We start from the raw sequence: 20,838 nt of genomic DNA, 5'->3' as shown, positions 1-20,838 counted from the left end.
ATGTACGTTTATGTATGTATTATGAGGCGTGTACGTCAACCATTTAGCTTAGTTTTGAAAAGAATGTATGATAACGTGTGAGAATATTAAATTTCAGAAAAGGCTTGACATGCACCGACGTGGAAAGCAAACCCACCGAGGCTTGAACCAGGGCCTTCCACGTCCGAACCATGTACGCTAACCGCTTAGTCACAATAAAAAAAAAAATACGCTATACAGATTTTGTTTCGACAATTACGTATGCGTAACGTTAATGTTCGATGAGTCTCTTCAACTTGCAAACGTATCATTTAAAGGTCGTTGTGAGTGGGGAAAAAAAATGCTTACGCGTGCTTTCTAACATCTCAGTACTGATGAAACATTCATTCATTTCATGCATTCTTTTTATCACTATAGAATGTTAGGTCAGTTACATGCTGATGTAATGGTCTCGAGTTTGACGACAATAAAGCACTCATTTCAGTAACATAATTATTTAAAAAAAAAACTTTGATTTCTAGTACACGTGCTTTCATAATGAGATTCTGAACGTCACCGCCAGGGAATCAAACTCAGGACCTTTACATGAATTGCTTAGTTAAGAATTTATCATGAATGTTATGATTTCCTGTTTATCAGGTGATTAAGATTTTTTCTTTCTTCTTTTCTTTTGTAGTAAATTCACGCTGCTCAATTCCTTTTTTCCTCACATTACATATTTGTTTTACCGTACCTGTTTGTTTGTTTTCTCCTTTTATTAACATGGCCGAATCGGGTTTTATTGTTCGCAATGAAATCACGCGTCATTATAGACGATTTAACATTGAGGGCAGAATGTTCGAAATTCAATTCAACGCACCGCCCGTAGGAACCGATATCATACAGTATGTACATAATAGTTTCCAAGCAATGCTAGACCATTTATTAGCCAATGTCGACGATGAGGCGATGGTTGGTTTATCAGTAATATCACCACGCAACACGAATAAACCGTTTTGGGTGAGTTTTCGCCAAGCGCGAAACTTGACACTGGAAACGATGTGGGCCTCCTTTGAAAGAGTGTTACAAAGTAACAATGCATTTCTCCTGCACGAACCATTCACCGTTCATTTTCATCGTGTGGATATTCCACGTGGCTATGGCGGTTTGCGGCAAGGAATACTTCAAAACGAAGAATTGTTACGTTGCAAGCGAGGGATTGTACGTGTAAAAAATCAAGATTCAAGGTGTCTAGCGTACTCCATTGTTATTGCTATTGGCCTGAAAAAGTACAAGAATGTAGATATGAAACGACACAGACAATATCAAGATCAATCAAAATGTGTTGTGGACGGTGAAGTCGATGCGTTATGTGCAAATGCAGGAGTGAATTTGGATCATGGTGCCAGTGTAAATGAAATTCGACAATTCCAGGCATACCTCAAAGAATATAAAATTACAGTGTATACCAGTTTCACAGGCCATGATATCATGTACGAGGGGCCCAACGACGAAAATCGCACTCCCATAAATTTGATTTGTTTGGCTGGCCATTTTGATATCATTCAATCTTTAACTGCTTGTTTTGCAACCAAGTTCTACTGTGAAGCGTGCCATAAAAAGTATAGTAAACGTAATGAACATGTAAAAAATTGTCCTGTAACATGCTCCAAATGCTTACAGAGACCTCTATGCGACAAGACTCAAACACCGATATTGTGTAACGACTGCAATCGTCAATTTTACGGCGAAGAATGTTTTAACAATCATCGTAATGCTCCATATCATCAAGGGGAACCTGTATGCAAAATGGTGAAGCAATGTACTAGATGTTACAGAGTATATTCCTTTGTACGAAGTGGAGAACGCATTCATGATTGCAATGAGATCTTTTGCAATGTTTGTAAGAAGATTGTTCCAGGATCCCATCAATGTTTTATGCTTCCTGATCGACAATGCTTGAAACCTGGTGTTCCTTCACTCATGCACGCAAAGAAAGCCTTATTGATATTCTATGATATAGAATCTATGCAGGACACGAATATTGGCGATAATACGTATGTACACATTCCAAATTTATTGGTTGCACAACAAGTATGTTATGCATGTGTTGAAAACGCTAATATCGAGCAGTCTTGCAGTACGTGTGGTCAGCGTCAGCATATTTTCCAAGGAGAGGATCCAGTTTATAATTTTCTCCAGTACTTGCGGGAACGTCGTCCCAATATAAATAGGATTTTCTGTGTCGCACACAACGCTAAGGGATACGATGGACATTTTATTTTAAAGGCTATGGTAGAACAATGCCAATGGAGACCTGACGTCATATTAAATGGGACCAAGATACTGAGTTTAACGTTGAATAATCTGACGTTCATTGACTCGTTGAACTTCTTGCCTATGGCATTAAGTAAATTGTCAAAAGCGTTCAATTTACCCGCAACCAAAGGCTACTTCCCGCATTTCTTCAACACCAAGGAGAATCAATCGTATATTGGACCACTTCCAGAAACGAAGTATTATGGTGCAGATGAAATGGCCGTCGAAGACAGAAACAAGTTCATGCAGTGGTACAACGATCATCGTAATGATACGTTTGATTTCCAGAAAGAAATTCTCAAGTATTGTATTCAAGATGTCAATGTACTGCGACAAGCATGCGTTTCGTTTATGACGTCATTTGAAACAGAAACCAAAGTGAATCCCTTCTTGGAGACGATCACGATTGCCAGTGCTTCCAATCTAGTATTCCGCCGGAATTTCCTTAAACCTAATACCATAGGAATTCTACCGGCACATGGCTATCGATGGAGAAGTACCCAATCGATCGCTGCAATGCAATGGCTGGCCTACATTGAAAAAACCGAAGAAAAACAAATCTTACATGCGGCCCGACAAAAAGAAGTGTTTATTGCGGGATTCCATGTTGATGGTTACTACCAAGATCCTGAGACGTTAGAGGAGCACGTCTACGAGCATGCCGGCTGTTTTTACCACGGGTGTAAAGTATGTTTTACTACAGGCCGTAATCAGCCCATCTACAGCAATCCAGAAGACACTATGGAATTCCGTTATGAACGAACGCAAAGAAAAAATGCAAGACTGCGTGAATTGGGGTACATTGTACATGAAATGTGGGAGTGTGAATTTAATCAGTTCTTAAAACAAAATCCTGCAATGGCGACGTATCTGAAGAATCACCCGTACATGAACCGCAGACCATTAAATCCAAGAGATAGTTTTTTTGGAGGAAGGACCAATTGCGTGAAATTGTACCACCAAGTCGATGAAAAAGCAGGGGAAGTAATAAAATATTTCGATATTGTCTCGCTTTATCCTTACATCAATAAGTGTGCTAAATACCCTGTAGGCCATCCACGAATTTATCTACAGGGTGATGAAAATATACCACCAATAAATAAAGTCAATGGTCTAATCAAAATGTCGATATTACCAAGTCGCCATCTTTATCATGGTCTCCTGCCTTACCGATGTAACAAGAAACTACTGTTTCCACTGTGTGCTGCGTGTGCCGAAGAAATGAACCCAGACCCTACAGCAACGTGTACACACAACGACCAGGAGCGATGCCTCACTGGAACATGGGTATCATATGAAATCCAGAAAGCAATAGAATTAGGATATCAACCAGTGGAAATTTTTGAAATTTGGGATTATGACATTGAACAATATGATCCCATCACGAAAACAGGTGGCTTGTTCACGGAATATATCAATACATTTTTGAAATCGAAAATGGAAGCGTCTGGCTGGCCCAGTTCCTGTGTCACCGAAGAAGACAAATCAAAATTCATACAAACCGTCCTGGAGCGTGAAGGTATTGCATTGGATCGGTCCAAAATTGAAAATAATCCTGCACGAAGAAGTTTATCTAAGCTTTGTGTTAATGCTCTTTGGGGAAAGCTTTGCCAAAGATCAAACTTTAGCCAGACCACAATTATTGATCGGCCGGAAGAATTTTATGAAAAACTCACTTCCCCCGACATTAAACTCCATCAAATTGTACCCATCAATGATACGATGTTGTATGCGTTCTGGGAGTACAATGAACATGTGCCTGTTCAAAACCGAAACACCAATGTCGTGTTAGGTGCATTTACAACATGTCAGGCACGTCTGGAACTGTACAAGTACCTGGAAATGTTGCAGGAACGTGTTTTATATTTCGACACGGATTCTGTAATATTTACGGAGAAGCCCGGGGAGCCAACCATTGAACCTTCAACGTACTTGGGATGCTTATCGAATGAGATGGAATCTTACGGACCACGAGCATACATCAAGACATTTGTCAGTGGAGGACCAAAAAATTACAGCCTAGAAATATACAATCCGGATACCAACGTCACCAGTTACATATGCAAAATTAGAGGATTTACATTAAATTACAATGCAGGACAGCAATTAAATTTCAACACGCTAAAAGAAATGATTACAAATCAATGCCGTGGACAAGTCACCATCACTATCCCCCATAAGATATGCAGGACTAAAGACCATACCATCGTCACACGCAAAGAAGAAAAAATGTACAGTATCCAGTACACAAAACGTCGATTTAAAGAATTCAATTCCTATGATACGGTTCCGTACGGGTACGTTAAAAAACAAAAGATGGAACTGGAAAAAGAAGATGAAGAAGAAAAAACTGTAAATACCCAATAAGGCCGTCATTTCTTTTTTTCCTTTTCCTTTTCTTCTTTCCCTTCCTTAACCGCAAAGCAACAACACCAAGAAGAAAATGAAGTACCCACAAGAGTTTATAAACCACCACCAACACCATCAGTGGAAGAAATGCAGTCATCTCGTACCGAAGGAGGAACCTTGACCATAAAGCAGCAACACCAAGAAAAAATGCAGTACCCAGAAGAGTTCATAAACATCCATCGGTGGAAGAAATGCTGTCATCTCGTACCCGAGGAGGAAGATGAGCCTAAACAGATCCATCTTTTACGAGTAAGTTTTATTTCTCTCTTATCAATATTGACTCATTTTTATTGTTTCAGAAAAAAAAAGAAATTCATAAAGTAATCCGTCGTTTCTTCTTTTTCTTTCCAGGATACGGCTACAAGATTCGAAGATGATGACGCGTCCAACATATTCATTAAACTAGATCCTGTATTTATTATGTTAATAAACATGTATAGGAAGAGCACATACCTTTCGTTAAATACAACAAGTTGAAAAAAAAATGTGTTTTATTATTTCTTGAAACCCTGAACACTTGTTTTCAAATAAATGGTAATCTTGAAAATTTAAGGTGAAAAATATATTCAAGATTTGGTTTACATGATTTTGTTCGAAAAAATAATTAAAGATTTTTTTAGTGTCCAAAATTTGATTTTTAATTTAGTTCGAAAAATTTTTAATTTGAAAATTTTCAAATGCGGTTTACATCTTTAGTACGAAACTTGTTTTTAAAATTGGTTCGAAATTTTTTTAAAATTTTTAGTTCGAAAAATTTTGATTTGAAAATTTAGTTCGAAAGTTTTTAGTTTAAAATATTTTTCGAAAAATTTTTAATTTTTTTAGTTCGAATTTTTTTTGGGTTCGAAAATTTTTTGTTCGAAAATTTTTTGATTTGAAAATTTAGTTCGAAAGTTTTTAGTTTAAATTTTTTAGTTCGAATTTTTTTGAAATTTTTGTTTCAAATTTTTTAGTTCGAAAATTTTTTGTTTGAAAATTTTTGTTTAAAATTTTTTTAGTTTTGAAATTTTTTTTTTAGTTCGAAAAAATTTTTTAGTTTAAAATTTCTTGTACTCTGCGGAACCGTTTCGAAAAGAATCGGAGCAGTTTAGGTAAGAAAAATCTGGCAACACTGTTTCCATTAATGAAGCGCTTACTGAGCAATAAATCGCTTAAACTCACAACAATGTGTTATAAGTAATCTACAAGCGACACCCCTCTTTCACCATTGTTACTTCCAGAGACATAGGCTACTAATTCAAGGACAGGATCTCCATCAAGGTAAAAAAGCTGGTAATCATCTTATCTATCAAAGAGAACGATAATATTTAATGTAAACTTCAGTACAATATCATGATACCATAAAAGGGTTATTTAAGGAGGAGGTTGAGCCCTTCATGGGAACTTTAAGGATAACCATAAAAAGGGAACAAAATTCTAAAATACAGGTCTAGGGTGATCACCGACATATCGCTCTATATTTCACTCATGGGGTGTGTGGTGGGTCTAAGATCATGTGACCTCTGTCGGCCAATCAGAATCGAGGTACCAAACCACTCATCTTACTCGTAAAAAAGGAAACGAATTTCAAAAGTCACAGGGCTTAAGATCACGTGACCTCTATCATCGTGGTACCAAAGGATTCATCTTACCCATAAAAGGGAACGAATTTCAAATATCGCATGGTCTAAGATCACGTGACCTCTATCAGCCAATCATAAACACTCATCTTACCCGTAAAAGGGAACGAATTTCAAATATCGCAGGGTCTAAAATCACGTGACAGCTATCAACCAATCAAAACACACATCTTACCCGTAAAAGGAAACGAACATTAAAAAATCCCGGGTGAGGGATTTTCCCGCAGGGTGACTCATGACGTCATACCACGTGACCTAAAAAATTTGAATTTCCCGCGTGGGCGGGGCCTAACGTCACGTGACCTCTCTCAGCCAATCAGAATCGAGAAAATTTTTGCTGACTCGGCTCAATATACGGGGGGGCCTACTACTTAGGTCCCCCAGTTTTTCAGAGTGACGAAAATAATTTAAGCTATTATTTATATACTTTTGAAACTTTATAGTAAGCTCATGATATACTTATTATACTCTGGACTTTGGCAGCATCCTAATTTTTACTTTCTAGATCCGCCACTGACCTTAACTTTGTAAATTATATCTTTCATTAATCTACGTTATCTTCAAACTTGAAAGAAGTTCTGAGAAATACGGAGGTTTTCCGCACACAATGCAATTATCTTAGTTTAATCTCAACATGTAAGTACTTCTTGTTTCTTAAGATTTGCTTATCACACTTGCAATTGTAAGATGTCGTTAAATCTGTTTTGTACGTTATAATTTATTCCTTTGTGCTTCCTTCATTCTGGTATTTCGCTATGCTAGCTTCAATAATAGTCTGTATTTAAATCAACTATTAGGATAATTAAAAATACATCGAAAAACTGCATTAAGCTTATTCATTATTGTCTGTTCACTCTAGGATGGAAGATTATTTACAAACAACAATTGTAGTGCGAGCGTCAAAACCTTGCTTCTCACCCCTACATGGTTAATTCATGGTTGCCAGGCACATGAATCTCCGAACCAAATGTACCTACTTCTGCACAGTCATGGACCAAGTGCTATTACTACATAAATTGCTGCTTTTGAGATGACTGAGATATTAACGTTATGAAAAATTGAGTTAGTTATTATGTAATACAATCTTACATATAATGCACACTCAATTTTGTACAAGTGTTCTTGTTCGAAAGTGTGCGAAAACCTTGTACGCCTGGCAATATTGGAAGATGGCAGTTTGTGTTGTAAACAATAAACAGAGGTAGCGAAGACCGTAAGGTTCGCTGGACAGCGTTGTTTTCATGATAAGGCGACAGAAACATATTGTACTGATTGTAAACAAGGGCTGGGAATTTCGATGCGAGTATAGGTGGAAATATTCTCCCCACATATTGCCTGTTGGTGAAGGTTTGCAATGTTGCAAACTGCTAAGTGTAGAATTTCATACTAATTGAACGAGCTTTGAGAAGGATTAGTATGATGCAATAATTATAAATGCTAACAACCATAGACTTAAAGTATTAGGAAATAAACCATGCTGCTGTAAGAAGAATATAATACACATTGAATTAAGTGTTCAAAGTAAAATATAAAGCGAATTTTAACATTTAAACATTTTAAAGCTGTACACATTTGCCCTTTTTGGGTGCCCTTACCAGACACTGTGCAACACGAAAAAAGGCATTAAAATAGGTAGATCGAGCGTGGGCATGAACGCGGCTCTGGCTGGTATTCCTTATTAAGGTTTTCCTCAGTCCCACGAGGTGAATGACTAGATAGTAGCTTCTGTAAGGCAGGGGCGGATCCAGGACGGACTTCTTGAGGGCGGTGGGTTTTAATACTGCTACTTAGAGCTATTTTTAAGAGCTCCAAACTCTGGGATTGGGTTTTATTTAAATATATAAAATGAGAAAGGTTCCTTTCCTGGGGGCAATCGCCATGATCGCCCCCCTGGATCCGCCACTGCTGCAAGGCCAGAATTGGGCCAAACACCGAGGCCCCAGAATTGGCGGGAAATATATTACGCCAGAATATTATGTTGTCAACACTTCCACAAATATTATGGTGGTGGGTTCCGACATCCCTTTTTCGTTTGTGTGTGTTTAAATTCATTATGAAGTAAATGTAGAAGTGTTTCTTTCATTATCTTTCTTTCTTTCTTCTCATCTTTCTCATCCTTGCTCTCCTTTCCCCACCTTCTTAAAATATGAATACTATCCTCCTGTAATATTGTTTCTCTCCAAGGCCCAACAGGTTTAAAGAGACCAACCTGATATAGTTAACTATTAGCAGAAGTGTACCAATAAATTCACATTAGAGACAGCGCCGTAACTTATATTTTTTTTTCTGGGGGGCAAGCATTAATATGTGTATTTGGGCCTCCTAGAAAAAGTTGTTTTTCTCATTCTTGGCCCCCCTCTTTCTAACTTTTTCTTACTATTTATGCCCCCCGGAGCCTGACGGCCCTCCCTCACGGCAAGGTCTGCGGGGCCGCTACTTACGCCCTTGGGCTCATTCCATACATGACAAATTAATTAAGGGGACAGCATTGACAAATCTCAAAGCCATACGAATAAATGTTATTTCTAGGGCCCCTAACAATAGACGTTTCTTACTGAAGTGGGCACAAGGCTCACTTTTGTTTTATTTACCTTTTGTGCGCTGCTTTATGTAATGTAGTGAAACTGTTTAATGCTTCATTTATAATTTCATGTTCGTATTGTATATGGATTAAGAAAATTTCGTCTCCAAATGGGCCCCTTCGAACGGCGGGGAACCTCCCTGGGGGGAAGTTGCCCCTCCCCTGTCCCACACAAGTTACGGTCCTGATTAGAGAAGAAGTAAACTCTTTCGAAATTTATGCAACTTGCAAATACCAAACCCTACTAGTGCTAAAATTGATGAGTTAGTTCCACTGTTACAACTGCTATAAGGGGAAAGTAGGGGAAGGACTGCTAAGATTCGCTGGCCAGGTTTTGTCTCAAAACACAGCGCCAAGCTACAGTGAACGGACAATATCAACATTTTTATCTATTTTTACCGAAACGACGCAGATATTAGTAATAATAAATGTGTGCTTTGGTCACATTTCACATTTATGTAATTTATACGCAATTTTAAAGCTATAACGGACAGTATTTAGATGAAAGAGAGTTGAAGTGTAAGGTAATTTCAACTCATCAATGTATATTAAAAACTTTTGAAATTAAAAATAAAATATACAAGCTGAGTTTTCATAAAGAAGTTTACTTTCAAGGAAGTGAAATTAAAAGATGAGAGTGAAAAGGACAAGATACAAAAACAAAACAAGGGACTTATACAGGTGGAAAGCCAAAAACAACGGGTATTTAAACTAAACAAATAGTAAACAAATGGTCAGACTGGACAGAGTGGTCAATAGCGTCGCAATAGTCAAGATAGTCAAGATGATCATGATAGTCGACCATTAAATTTGGAAAACCTTGTCATGACGGACCTCGGCTTATATCATCAAATTATCCTGTAAGTAACTTTTACTTAATTATGTTAAGAAGCAACACACAAGAAGTTCCATGCATGGAGGTCTTCCTCCAGGACAGGCTGAATTGTTCTACTTTATAATTTCTGTAATTCTTATTTTGTAACCTCCCTTTAATTCTATGTAACTTGTTATAATAACAATTAAGATGCATCTGAATTAGTATTTCTTTTGTTTACCGAGAACACTAGAATCATTCAATTGTTCAGTTATTCTCAAAAACTATGCGCATCTGAATACAACAAAAATGAACACTATCCGACAATAATTTATTCAAATTAGTAACAAATCTCTCTATTTTAAAATTAGGAAACAGAAGATAGATAATAGTACTTTTCTTTCTATTTTCGGGTAGCACATCTATGCATTTATATCTATTTCCATGGTTAATTATGTATGACTTTGGAGTCATTGACAAAACTAAGTACCATATTTCGTATACATATTATATATGAAATATGCTAGGAGTAATGATAAAAAAAGGGTGGTTACAAAGGCTATTATGGCTTAAGTGTGAGACAGCTGAAAGATCAACACACCTGATAATAGAGGGCACTCGACAATGGTCTTCGATGTAATTACAGTTTTTGTTCAACCGCTTATCACAAGAGCAGATAATGTGTTCTGTACCATTTTCATAGAAATCCGCGTTAAGTTCTTGTAGCCACTGTGAGGTAGTGGTTTTGATATAATCACATGCTAAGTAAAGTCAACCAGCTATTTTTCTGCTTCAGAACAGGAAAATAGTGAAAGTCATTGGGCCTAGGTCAGGGCTGTAGAAGGGGTGCTCTAGTTGTTCCAAAAGTAACGTTAATGATTGAGTTGTTGGTCTTCTGTTGTGTCCAGAGTTGTCATTAAAGACATTGGTCCATCTGTCCTTGAAGGCACAACACGACTTCCCTACATGCTGCTTTGAAATTTAACCCTTCCCATACACCTTTACAATCAGTCTATGAATGTCAGCAGGTGTAGTGTTTTTGGTCTACAGGAACCGCATCACTGACTTCAGGTTTACTCTTGACCAATTTTCTAGAGGAGTTATCATTTTTAATGTCCGATTCCCGAGTATACATGATCAGAATTCAAAGTCTTCAAACTTGCCGACAGATATATTATTCGACTACAAATAAATTTTCGTTAAGCTACAGTGAATAACATAAAAGTATTATGCTTTGTAGCCTTTTTAATCGATCATACCTCGTATTTACTTTCGTCCATGACTGTACCTTACAACTCCCATATTCAAAATATTTTTTAAAAAGCTTGATTTACAAAATGCTTCTCATTGTTAAATAGATATGACTATTTGTCATAAATTTATCATAAGTGCATCAATTAATATTTTTTTTTTTAATTTTTTCATAAAAATTGTCAATGACTTTTCCGCGACTTCTGCAATCTTCAAAAACGACTTTTGAAGTTTATTTTCAGCGTAAAAGGTAACCAGATAATTGCCCAACTCTTTCATGAAGTTACTAATTAAATTGATTTCTATTTTATAAATATGATTATGCATTTTCCCTAATTCTGAAGTTCTGAGGAAAAAGTACTTTATAAGGCTTTATGAACTAACTTTATGAATAAAATAAACACTAAAATAAAAAAAAAACTCTGACAACGATTAACTCACTTACTACTACTTTATAAGTATAGACTGGCCTGTTTTCCAATTTTTTTTATATTGTTCATTACTAATAAATAAACAACTAAAGGTACAGAGATTATAGCGAGGATCCATTAATTTTGTTTCATCATCTCGTATGATAACATTAAATTTATTTTGAACTCATTAAGTCATGCATACATTGTCTAGTTCAATATTTAAATTTATTTCAAATATATACAAGGTATATTCAATAAAAGACAGGACTGGTGCTACAAAATCTAAATTAATAAGTGATATGTTTAATCAATCCAGTCCCTTTCAAAGTCCCTTTTTACTACCAACACGTCCCTGCAAACACCTCTTCCAAGTTTAAAACACGTTTTTTGGAATTACCCATGTTGTCTTATTGTATTTTCTTATATTTCTAGAACTTATTAATATTGTACACAAAGAGTGAAAAATTACTGACTGGACCAGTACTCAAACCCGGGACCTACAGGATACCGTGCCGATGCGTTAACCACTATGATATCCAGTCCGCTTCCTAGAACAGCCACTCACTCTCTCACTCTTGAGGTCGGTGCTCTCATATCGGACCACGTGGGTTGTACCACAGACCCTTGCTCTGATTGGACAATTCTGTGTCCATATACCGAGCACCTTATGACGGTTATGATTCCATATATACTAATCAACGGAGGAAAAAAACTGATTATTTTTTGTATACCAGATCATCTATAGGTGTGAATTCTTTAATGCACAAAGAGTGAAAAAGTGACCGACTGGACTAGGATTCTATTACTCTTAACGCGTCGGCAGGGTATGCCGGTGGTCCCGGGTTCAAGTTCTGGTTCAGTTAGCCACTTTATCGCTCTTTGTGTGTTATAGAATTCTCACCCATAAAGGATCTGGTATGTAAAAATTCAGTTGTTTCCTTCTTTCAGTTGTTCGTGGTATTGGCTACCTTTCAATGTTTTCTTTAGATTGGGAAATATAAAAAATATAAAAAAGTATGTTGGAGAAAGATATGCAAGTAGGGTGAGTGGACAACTTCACGTGTTTAATTTGGTGTTTAAATCACGAATTAAAAGGTAAACGTGAGAGATAACATGGTTCAGCATTCAGCTTTCAATTTCCCACAACACATTTCTTTCTATCCCCAGCGTCTGGTAAATGCCTAGAACTTCCAAATAATGACAGTAACGAAAGACTAATCAAGATACATGATACTTCAGAAAACATAAATATGTTAGCTGACATCACTAAATACCATTCCTGGTTGCAATCCGTTGCAAAGAACTGTTCATACGGTAGTTAGGCAATCTGACATTTTTTCTGGCATTTTATTGAATGTTTCTTTTATTTACAACTCTGGCCGTTTTGCATATTTTGACCCCGCTAACTTCTTCAATGTGTCATTTATAATTATGACTTAATGTCATGTTTTCATTGTATATATATACAGGGGTAGACAAAAAATCTAAAAATACTTCATACAGGACACGTAAATTTGGCCATCCACTGTACAACAGTTGCCGATCGTTTTCTGTTTTCAATGTGTCATGTGGATTTTCCTCTTCCGTCAGCAGTAACCCGTTCACTTGTGAGTGTCATGGTGTGAAAGTGGTGCGGTAAAATGGGCGACCCGACAGACTTCCAAAGAACCATGATCGTTGGTGCCCGTCTGGTTGGAGGTTCAGTGGCAACAGTGGCGAACATTGTGGCGGTATCGAAAAGCACTGTGTCCAATGTCACGGGGGCATACACAATTCATGGGCAAACGACGTCTGCAAAGCACAACAGTGGTCGAAAAATAATCATGTCAGATAGGGACCGGGGGGCATTAAAGCGGATTGTAGCAGTTAAAAAGAAGACCACTGCAATGAAAATTACGTCTGAACTCAATTCCGACCTACAGAACCCGGTTTCATCGAAAACAGTGCGATGGGAACTTCATAAAATGAAAATTAATGGCAGGGCCGCTATCGTCAAACCCCTGGTCAAAGATGAGAAGAGGCGTATCCAGTGGTGCAAGGACTACAAGGCAAGCACTCATTTGCAGTGGAAACACGTAATGTGGTCCGATGAATCGACCTTCACCTTGTTTCCAACAACCGGTCGTGTTTACGTATGGAGAACACCGTCGCAGGGCTATAATACAGACTGTCTGCTCCCAACTATAAAGCATGAGGGTGGTTCTGTTACAGTATGGGCACTAGTATCGTGGTTTTCTGCAGATGCCATCATAACCCTGCATGGAATGATGAATGCTAAGGCGTATGAGGCCATTTTGGGGGACCAGGTTCTACCCATGGTCCAAATATTGTTCCCCGATGGTGATGGCATCTACCATGATGATTTGACACCCTGTCACGCTGCAGAAACGGTGAAATCATGGTTTGAGGAACATGACCAGGAGCTATCACACCTCCCCTGGGTTCCACAATCACCAGATCTGAACATCATTGAGCCATTGTGGTCTGTGTTACAAAGGCGTGTTCGATCTCATTACCCTCCACCAGCATCCCTTAAGGAACTGGAGCATGTTTTGGAGGAACAATGGTACAAAATGCCACACACCACGATTTAGGAGCAGTATACGTCCATCCACGTCGGATTCAAGCTGTTTTGGACGTAAAAGGAGGCCCCATACCATACTAGGTATGATTGTCACACTTTTGCAAACGTTTTAGTTTTTTTTTTTGTCCAACCCCTGTATCTATCTATCTATCTATATCTATCTCTCTCTTTCTCTCTCTCTCTCTTTATATATATATATATATATATATATATATATATATATATATATATATATATATATATATATACTCTTAAAATACGGAATACAGTAATTTAATTGTAATTTTTTCCTGTACCCTAAATTAGTCTATTTATACAAAAAGAAAATCAACAGATAATTTTAATAAACTAATCGAAAAGTGCATTTATTGATCCTTTGATTTTATTACTATTGTATGTCTTATAAATAAAACTAAGAAAAAATATTAACACACTTTGCATGTATAGTTTTGTAATTTGGTTTCTCGGATGAAAGTAATTGAAGGTTTAATTACTTACTGGGAACGCAAAACAGCTTATCCTACATTTGTGATGATTATTATTATTATTATTATTATTATTATTATTATTATTATTATTATTATTATTATTATTATTATTATTGGCAAACAAGTTAGCAACCTTTTAGTTGAAGTCAGTTCTGCTATTCACAAACCTTGTTCTCTTCCTACGGCAACACTCAGAGTGCACTTATTTGTTGTTCTTACTTACGATAGTTCTCTAACATTTCATTTAGATAATATTCAGGAAACCTGAGATTGTATTTTTGAAAATTGAACTCCTTCGTGGCTATGTGGTTAGTCTTTGCTCCTTCGGTAAGGAAGACTCGGGCTCGACTTCCGGTAGAAGCTTATGTTGTTAAGTTGTTGGTGTCTATAGGCCTGGGTATGGAAAAATGAGGCGCCTAGTATCAAAATATGCCACATCCATTTCGCTTAGTTTCGAGTAATCTCACAAAACGTGCAGTGAAGCTCCATATACAAGCGTACAAAGTCCCATATTTGAACTAGTTTTTTAGTATGAAATATTAAGCTTTTAAACAAAATTCTGTTTCCATGGAATTTCTTTAGATCAAATATATAACAAGCGATATATAACTCAATTTCGGTAAAAAAAGAAAAAAAATGGCAGTTTTTGATACTAGGCGCCTCAAATATAACACCTCCTCTTCTATGTACAATAATTCTGTCGAGTATTTTGTCAAGCCAACATAAGCTCGTAGACAACAGTAAGAAAATCTGATACCCGGTGCGTCAGAAAAGAAACTTTTGAGTTTTGTAAGACTTTCTGCTGTATTCCTAGAAGAGTTAAAGCTTGACGAAACAGTTTTGTTTTAATATTTTCTTGTGAATTAGTGATAATTATAAAAAAATTAAATAAAATAAAATAAAAATAAAAAAATAATTCTTCCCAATTTTAGTTACTTGTGTTTTCAATTTGATTAAAACTTGACTTGGTAGAATTTGACTTATTGCGAATTTGAGTATTAAAATTGAGACTTATTCTCGTCGATTTGAAAAAGAATGCGCAAGTACGTTGTTCCTTATTGCTGATATCTTTATTTACATTTGAATTATTTGCATTAAGATCTCAAATATACTCTTAAATCTTATAACACTGTAGTATCTTTAATTTGAGCCAATTTTGAGGATATTCATTTTATTTTATACATTGGACTTAAAGGAGTGCATTTCGTTTCATTTCTGCGCTTTGTTTCATTTTACGTTACAATGCATTCTTTGTTCACGTTTGAACCTCACCAGTGGGAACTATTTTGATAACGTACTCTCGCATATCTTTCTTATACGTCATGAAAGTCCTCCAGCCAATCAGAATACGCGTACAGACGAAATAAATAAAAAAAATCGTATGATATTAGGAGTATGAAACTTCATTTTACGCCTGGATTCTAGACCCGTGGGCGGTGCTTCGCGTGGGCGGAAACGGGAAGAAAGAGACAGTATTCTGCAAAGATGGTTTAATACTGTGTAAACTTGCGTTGTGCTTGCTAAATTTTTTAGTTACTTTATTCATTTATTTTTTAAAACTTTGTTAACCTACAACAATTAAAGTAAGTATGTAGCTGCTATAAACATCTCAAATACAATCAGTTGAACTGGGGACGCATTTTATTCAATCATTTTCTCGATGTTGATGTGCATAGTTCGCCTATTGTAGGTTTCTTTATACTATATTCTCTATAATAGAATCTAATTGCTGAAGTATATTGTTTTTAACATAACTCCTATATTGTGGTTGTTGCGGTTGTTTGTGGTGAGATTGAAACAAAACTTCGGTTTGTTTGAATTACGTACCAATTTGCATGGTAACAGCATTTGTGTGCGGATAGCTTTGTATGCATTCAGGTTGTTTTTGGCGAAGCTGTCAATGCATGGGCGCTGGATGGATTCCAAGTTCGATTCCCGAGCTTGGTTATTACGTTGGTATCCTTTGTCATCCGCATTAATCATAATAACACTTTTATAGTTACACTAACTCTTATTGTAACAATTAAAATACACTATAGTACTGTGTAATATAAACGAAAGTTGGGAAAGACTATATGAAAACTAAAGGACAAGCAGACACAACACGATATTATGGACACAATATTATAGAACAGAGAACCGCGTTTCGATTTATTCTTAATAAATAAGAGAGCACAGCAATATAAACACAGAATTATAGTAGAAACTGTGAAGTGAAAGTTTTGGTGCTTTTTTTTTTCTTAACAAACTCACCTTTTTTTAGTTTGAGTGTCCTTTCTTTACCAGGTTGATTTATGTTTTTGGCTGTAATTTAAAATTATGAATAGTAACGTCAATTCATTTCATTAAACACCTAGCAAGGTCAATTTATTTCATTAAATACCTCACTTTCGTCATTGTCTTTTAAAATAACACACTCGACGAACAAGTCATTTTTTAAAAAGCTAGGTCTTGTTAGAGAGAAATTAAGACAGATGCAATTAAGTTTTATTCCCATAATGAAATCATGCAGTATTTACTATTTGCACCTAACTGTGGAAAGCAATATAATTATACATTTGTAAAATTATCGAGAACATTCATATTATCAGCTCAGTTTATATAAAATACGCTACATTTGATTACTACTGTGCTCTATATAAAACCCTAAACTAAAGTTTCTGATACTTCGATCGTCTCACCAAATCTCTTTTGTCCGTTTTATGACAGAAGGAATACTTTAACATTTTTAAGAATTATTTAATCTACAAGCATACGTCTTCCTACGTGAAACTTCAATTTTAACAAAGAAAATATACATTATTTTAGAATTATTTAATCCAAAAAAAGTGCATCTTTGTTCTTGAAACTTCAATTTCAATATAAGAAACACACTTTCAATATATTTGGCTTGAATTATACTTAGGCCTAAATATTTTCAATTAACGTGGAAAGGAAAATGTTTAGCATTTTTAATGTTATATTTAAGATATTTTAGATTTTTTTTTTTTCAATTTTATAAGTACTCAAACTTAAGTTTAAAACTTTAAAACATGAAAGGCTGCATTTATGTTTCAGATCAGTTTGCACCAAATTAAATTAGTTTGTAAGTCATCATATTAATTAAGACCTACGATGTAAGTATACTGTATGAAACAAGCAAACACAAGTACACGTAGAAAACAAGAACACGTATTAAACTATATTCTGTAGTGCATAAGTAACTGCATTGTAGAAGTTACTAGAATATCATTTCTGATTACTATCTGATGGTATATAACGTTGCTACTTTCTGATATCATCGTGTGAGTATTAACGATTTTTTTCTGTTTCTTTCTTAACACAACATACATCAGCATAATCTCTCATACAGAGCTTACGTGCATCTAATTTTTTGCAGATCCAGACCAATTCCAACCTACAGTTGATAAGACATTTTTCAATTTAACATTTTGTGTATCTTTATAAAAGTTAAATCTCCATTAAAAATTTACAATAAAATTTAATCTCAAATTTAGAATTAATATAAATAAGTACTTACGTTTATTGAGCGTCAAACAAGGTACATCTGATAAGTTACACTGCCTGAAAGTTGCTATGGAGAAAGAAAAAAAATACATGTGTACTCTTAATTGGCATGCACTTCGAGGAAATGTAAAATGTCAATAACACCGTTTTCAAAAACTCCATTACATATATAATATGCTAATGTTTTCATATTATTCGTTCATACATTCATATATCATATAGAAAATAAAAGTTTTTACATATTCGGCGTTGGTTTAACGTTATTTCTCGTAATAATATCATCTTCAATCTGGCAACATCCTCAGTAGAAAACTGACGCTTCAAAATAGATCGAGTTGTGATTTCACTGCTAGCCTTTCTATATTCTTTTTAAGTTCGTTACTGAATTCTCTGTCTCTGTCTCTGTGTGTGTGTGTGTGTGTGTATGTGTGTTTGTGTGTCGGTTATTTGAGACATTCGATAAAACATCAGAAAGTTTCTGAAAGAAGTGATGGAAGTTTTCGCGACACTCTTATTGTTCCCGACATATTGGTCCCAAAAAAATTTCCGATTTCAGGGCAGATTGAAGGAGCCATATCTCGGGAATCGTAAGTCATAGAGAGATGATATTTGACGAATTTTCAATTTTGAGCTCTCCATTTTGAGCAAGTGTCTTTGTAAAACAACATATCGTAGAACGTTGTAACACAACTCTTAAACAAAACATAGGGGAAAAATTTAGTACTCAAGGAAATTATAACTGGATAGATATATTACAAGAATATTGTTTAATGGATATAGTAATAAAGTACATAGAACAATTGGTATAAAGCTTGCAGAAGTTAATGAGAAAAATTAATTCATTTTAAGATCGTTCTGGCAATGCTCTTGCATCATTCTGAACTGGTTGATTCTGTATATTAATGCATACTAAATGTTTAGATGTTCGCTGCAAACATCTTTGACAGTTGTTACGCACTATTATACAAAGTATTTACAACCCTTAATACAAAAAATGTACAGAACAGTATTAACAGTCTCTTATGGAAAACGACGATTCTTCGTTTACACAACCATAAATCATAGCAACCAGTCTCGTTAGTGAATTTGTATTTTGTTATTACAAAAAATTACTGAAAGGAAAATTTTTCAATGATAATAAAATGATAATTTTTTAAAAATTTTTATCATTTCTTAGGAAAACTTTGTAGCGTTAATTTAAAAGTATGATTCCAGGCTTTATCTCAAGATTCTTAATCAATATTTGATTATAGCTTCTTTGTTTTAATAGAGTACGATTCATACGTTGCATATCGTGGACCACGGTGCCTCAGTAGTAGAGCGTTCACCTCTGGTGCATGGGGTCCTTGGTTCGATCCCAGCTCCTGCCATGTGAACTTTGTGGTGGACAAACAGCGTGAGCGTGGTTTTTTCGGAGTTCTCCCGTTTCCTCCTACTTTCTTCATTCCAACATTTCCTCCATTTCTCATCATCACCGTCTCTTTTAGCCTAGATGGCATAACTGTCAGATGTAAAACTTAAAGATTTCATTTCATTTTCATTTCATACGTACGTTGCAATCTGTATTTGCAAATATGTTTTATGGAATACTTTTAGCTTTCTAGTGGTATGCTTTGAGGCTACTAAATGTTTAGATAAACCTAAAACTGCGAGATCTTGATCTTTTGAGATTTTTTTTAGGAGGGTTGTCACATTTCTTTTGGTATATAAGTTTAATTACAATCACACTAATGAAAGCTAATGAGATATCTGAGCATGGTGTGATTTCACTAGTGCGGCAATGTCTGGTTCAATCTTCGTGACGCACATTATCAAGTCATTCAAAAAACTCAATAACTTTTTTTTTAACAACTGTACAAGATTTTTAACCAAAATTCGAAATCACTTTATTTTTCATCATATGACCCAAAATTAAGGGAGTTATAAAGTTTTAAAATGTTCAAACGACCTCCAATTTGAAACAATATGACGGATCGGATTCGGAATATGAATATATCGGATTTGTAGTATGAATGAACTGACTAAATTTGGTTTTAATCCACTCCCTTTTTGGGAAGTTAATGTCCAATCCATTAATATATCCATTATTTACAAGAAATGGATTCTACTGTTATAGAAATAGGTGGATATCGATCTCCGCAATGGATATATTAAAAATCCCACAGATGCTTATTATAAATCAAAAATGATAATGGAATCGGTAGGAAAAGGGTGTGATAAAAGGGTCATGATAGGAATTAGATTGAGAACCACTGCCCTAAATCATATTTATTAGGTGCTCCGTAGAGTATACATCATCAGTAAGCAAAAGTATTAGCTACAATTAGACATTGAACACCGCTAGGCGAGTAAGACTATTCATGATAAATAATATGTGTTGCTTGCACAGACGAAAGCTGTTTTTGTAAATTTCTTAATTAGAACATAAAATCAAAATTGAAACTGATGAATGATTTCTTAACAAATCCTGGCGTGCTTTCATTGACATCTATTTCCCTTCATCTTCTATTCACCAATACGTATGTCATCTTAATTCCAGCAGTTCTGTAGTTGTCTAATGATCTTAAGCCAACATAAAAAGTGTCATGTTCACAGCCAAAATCAAATGTTGAATCAGAAACATCAAAAACAGGCATGTAAGTCATTCCACGACAGCTGGGATCAATTAGTAGTTTCGGAATTAAAACAAAGTCTTGAATTTATGTACAGAAATCACGTATCAACAGAAATATCAACGAAATACATACTCTGAGCTCCCTTGTGGCTAGGCGGTTAGTGTACGCGCCTTTTGCGTTGGAGTTCTGGGTTCGATTGCCGGCGAGAGCTCATGTGGTTCGGATTTCACGTTAAGCTTTAAATCCACGTCTTATATAGCCTCGCTGCTGAAAGGGACGC

At 35.7% G+C, this 20,838-nt stretch overlaps 1 protein-coding gene across 1 annotated transcript in view; it reads right to left on the bottom strand.

Annotated features, from left to right (window-relative positions):
* Positions 1–20,838, bottom strand: part of LOC145667957 (sodium channel protein Nach-like) — a 68,413-nt gene that overhangs the window by 5,216 nt on the left and 42,359 nt on the right. Inside the window, exon 7 of the mRNA XM_081735382.1 lies at positions 17,957–18,010. Within this exon, the coding sequence (XP_081591508.1) occupies positions 17,957–18,010 (54 nt within the window). The remainder of the gene's footprint in view (positions 1–17,956; positions 18,011–20,838) is intronic.

The sequence above is a fragment of the Thermobia domestica genome, chromosome 13 (genome assembly GCF_964235325.1).
Source record: "Thermobia domestica chromosome 13, izTheDome1.hap1.1, whole genome shotgun sequence".
NCBI lineage: Eukaryota > Metazoa > Arthropoda > Insecta > Zygentoma > Lepismatidae > Thermobia > Thermobia domestica.
The sequence above is the reverse complement of the archived record's forward strand: the minus strand, read 5'-3'. Positions and strand labels throughout refer to the sequence as shown.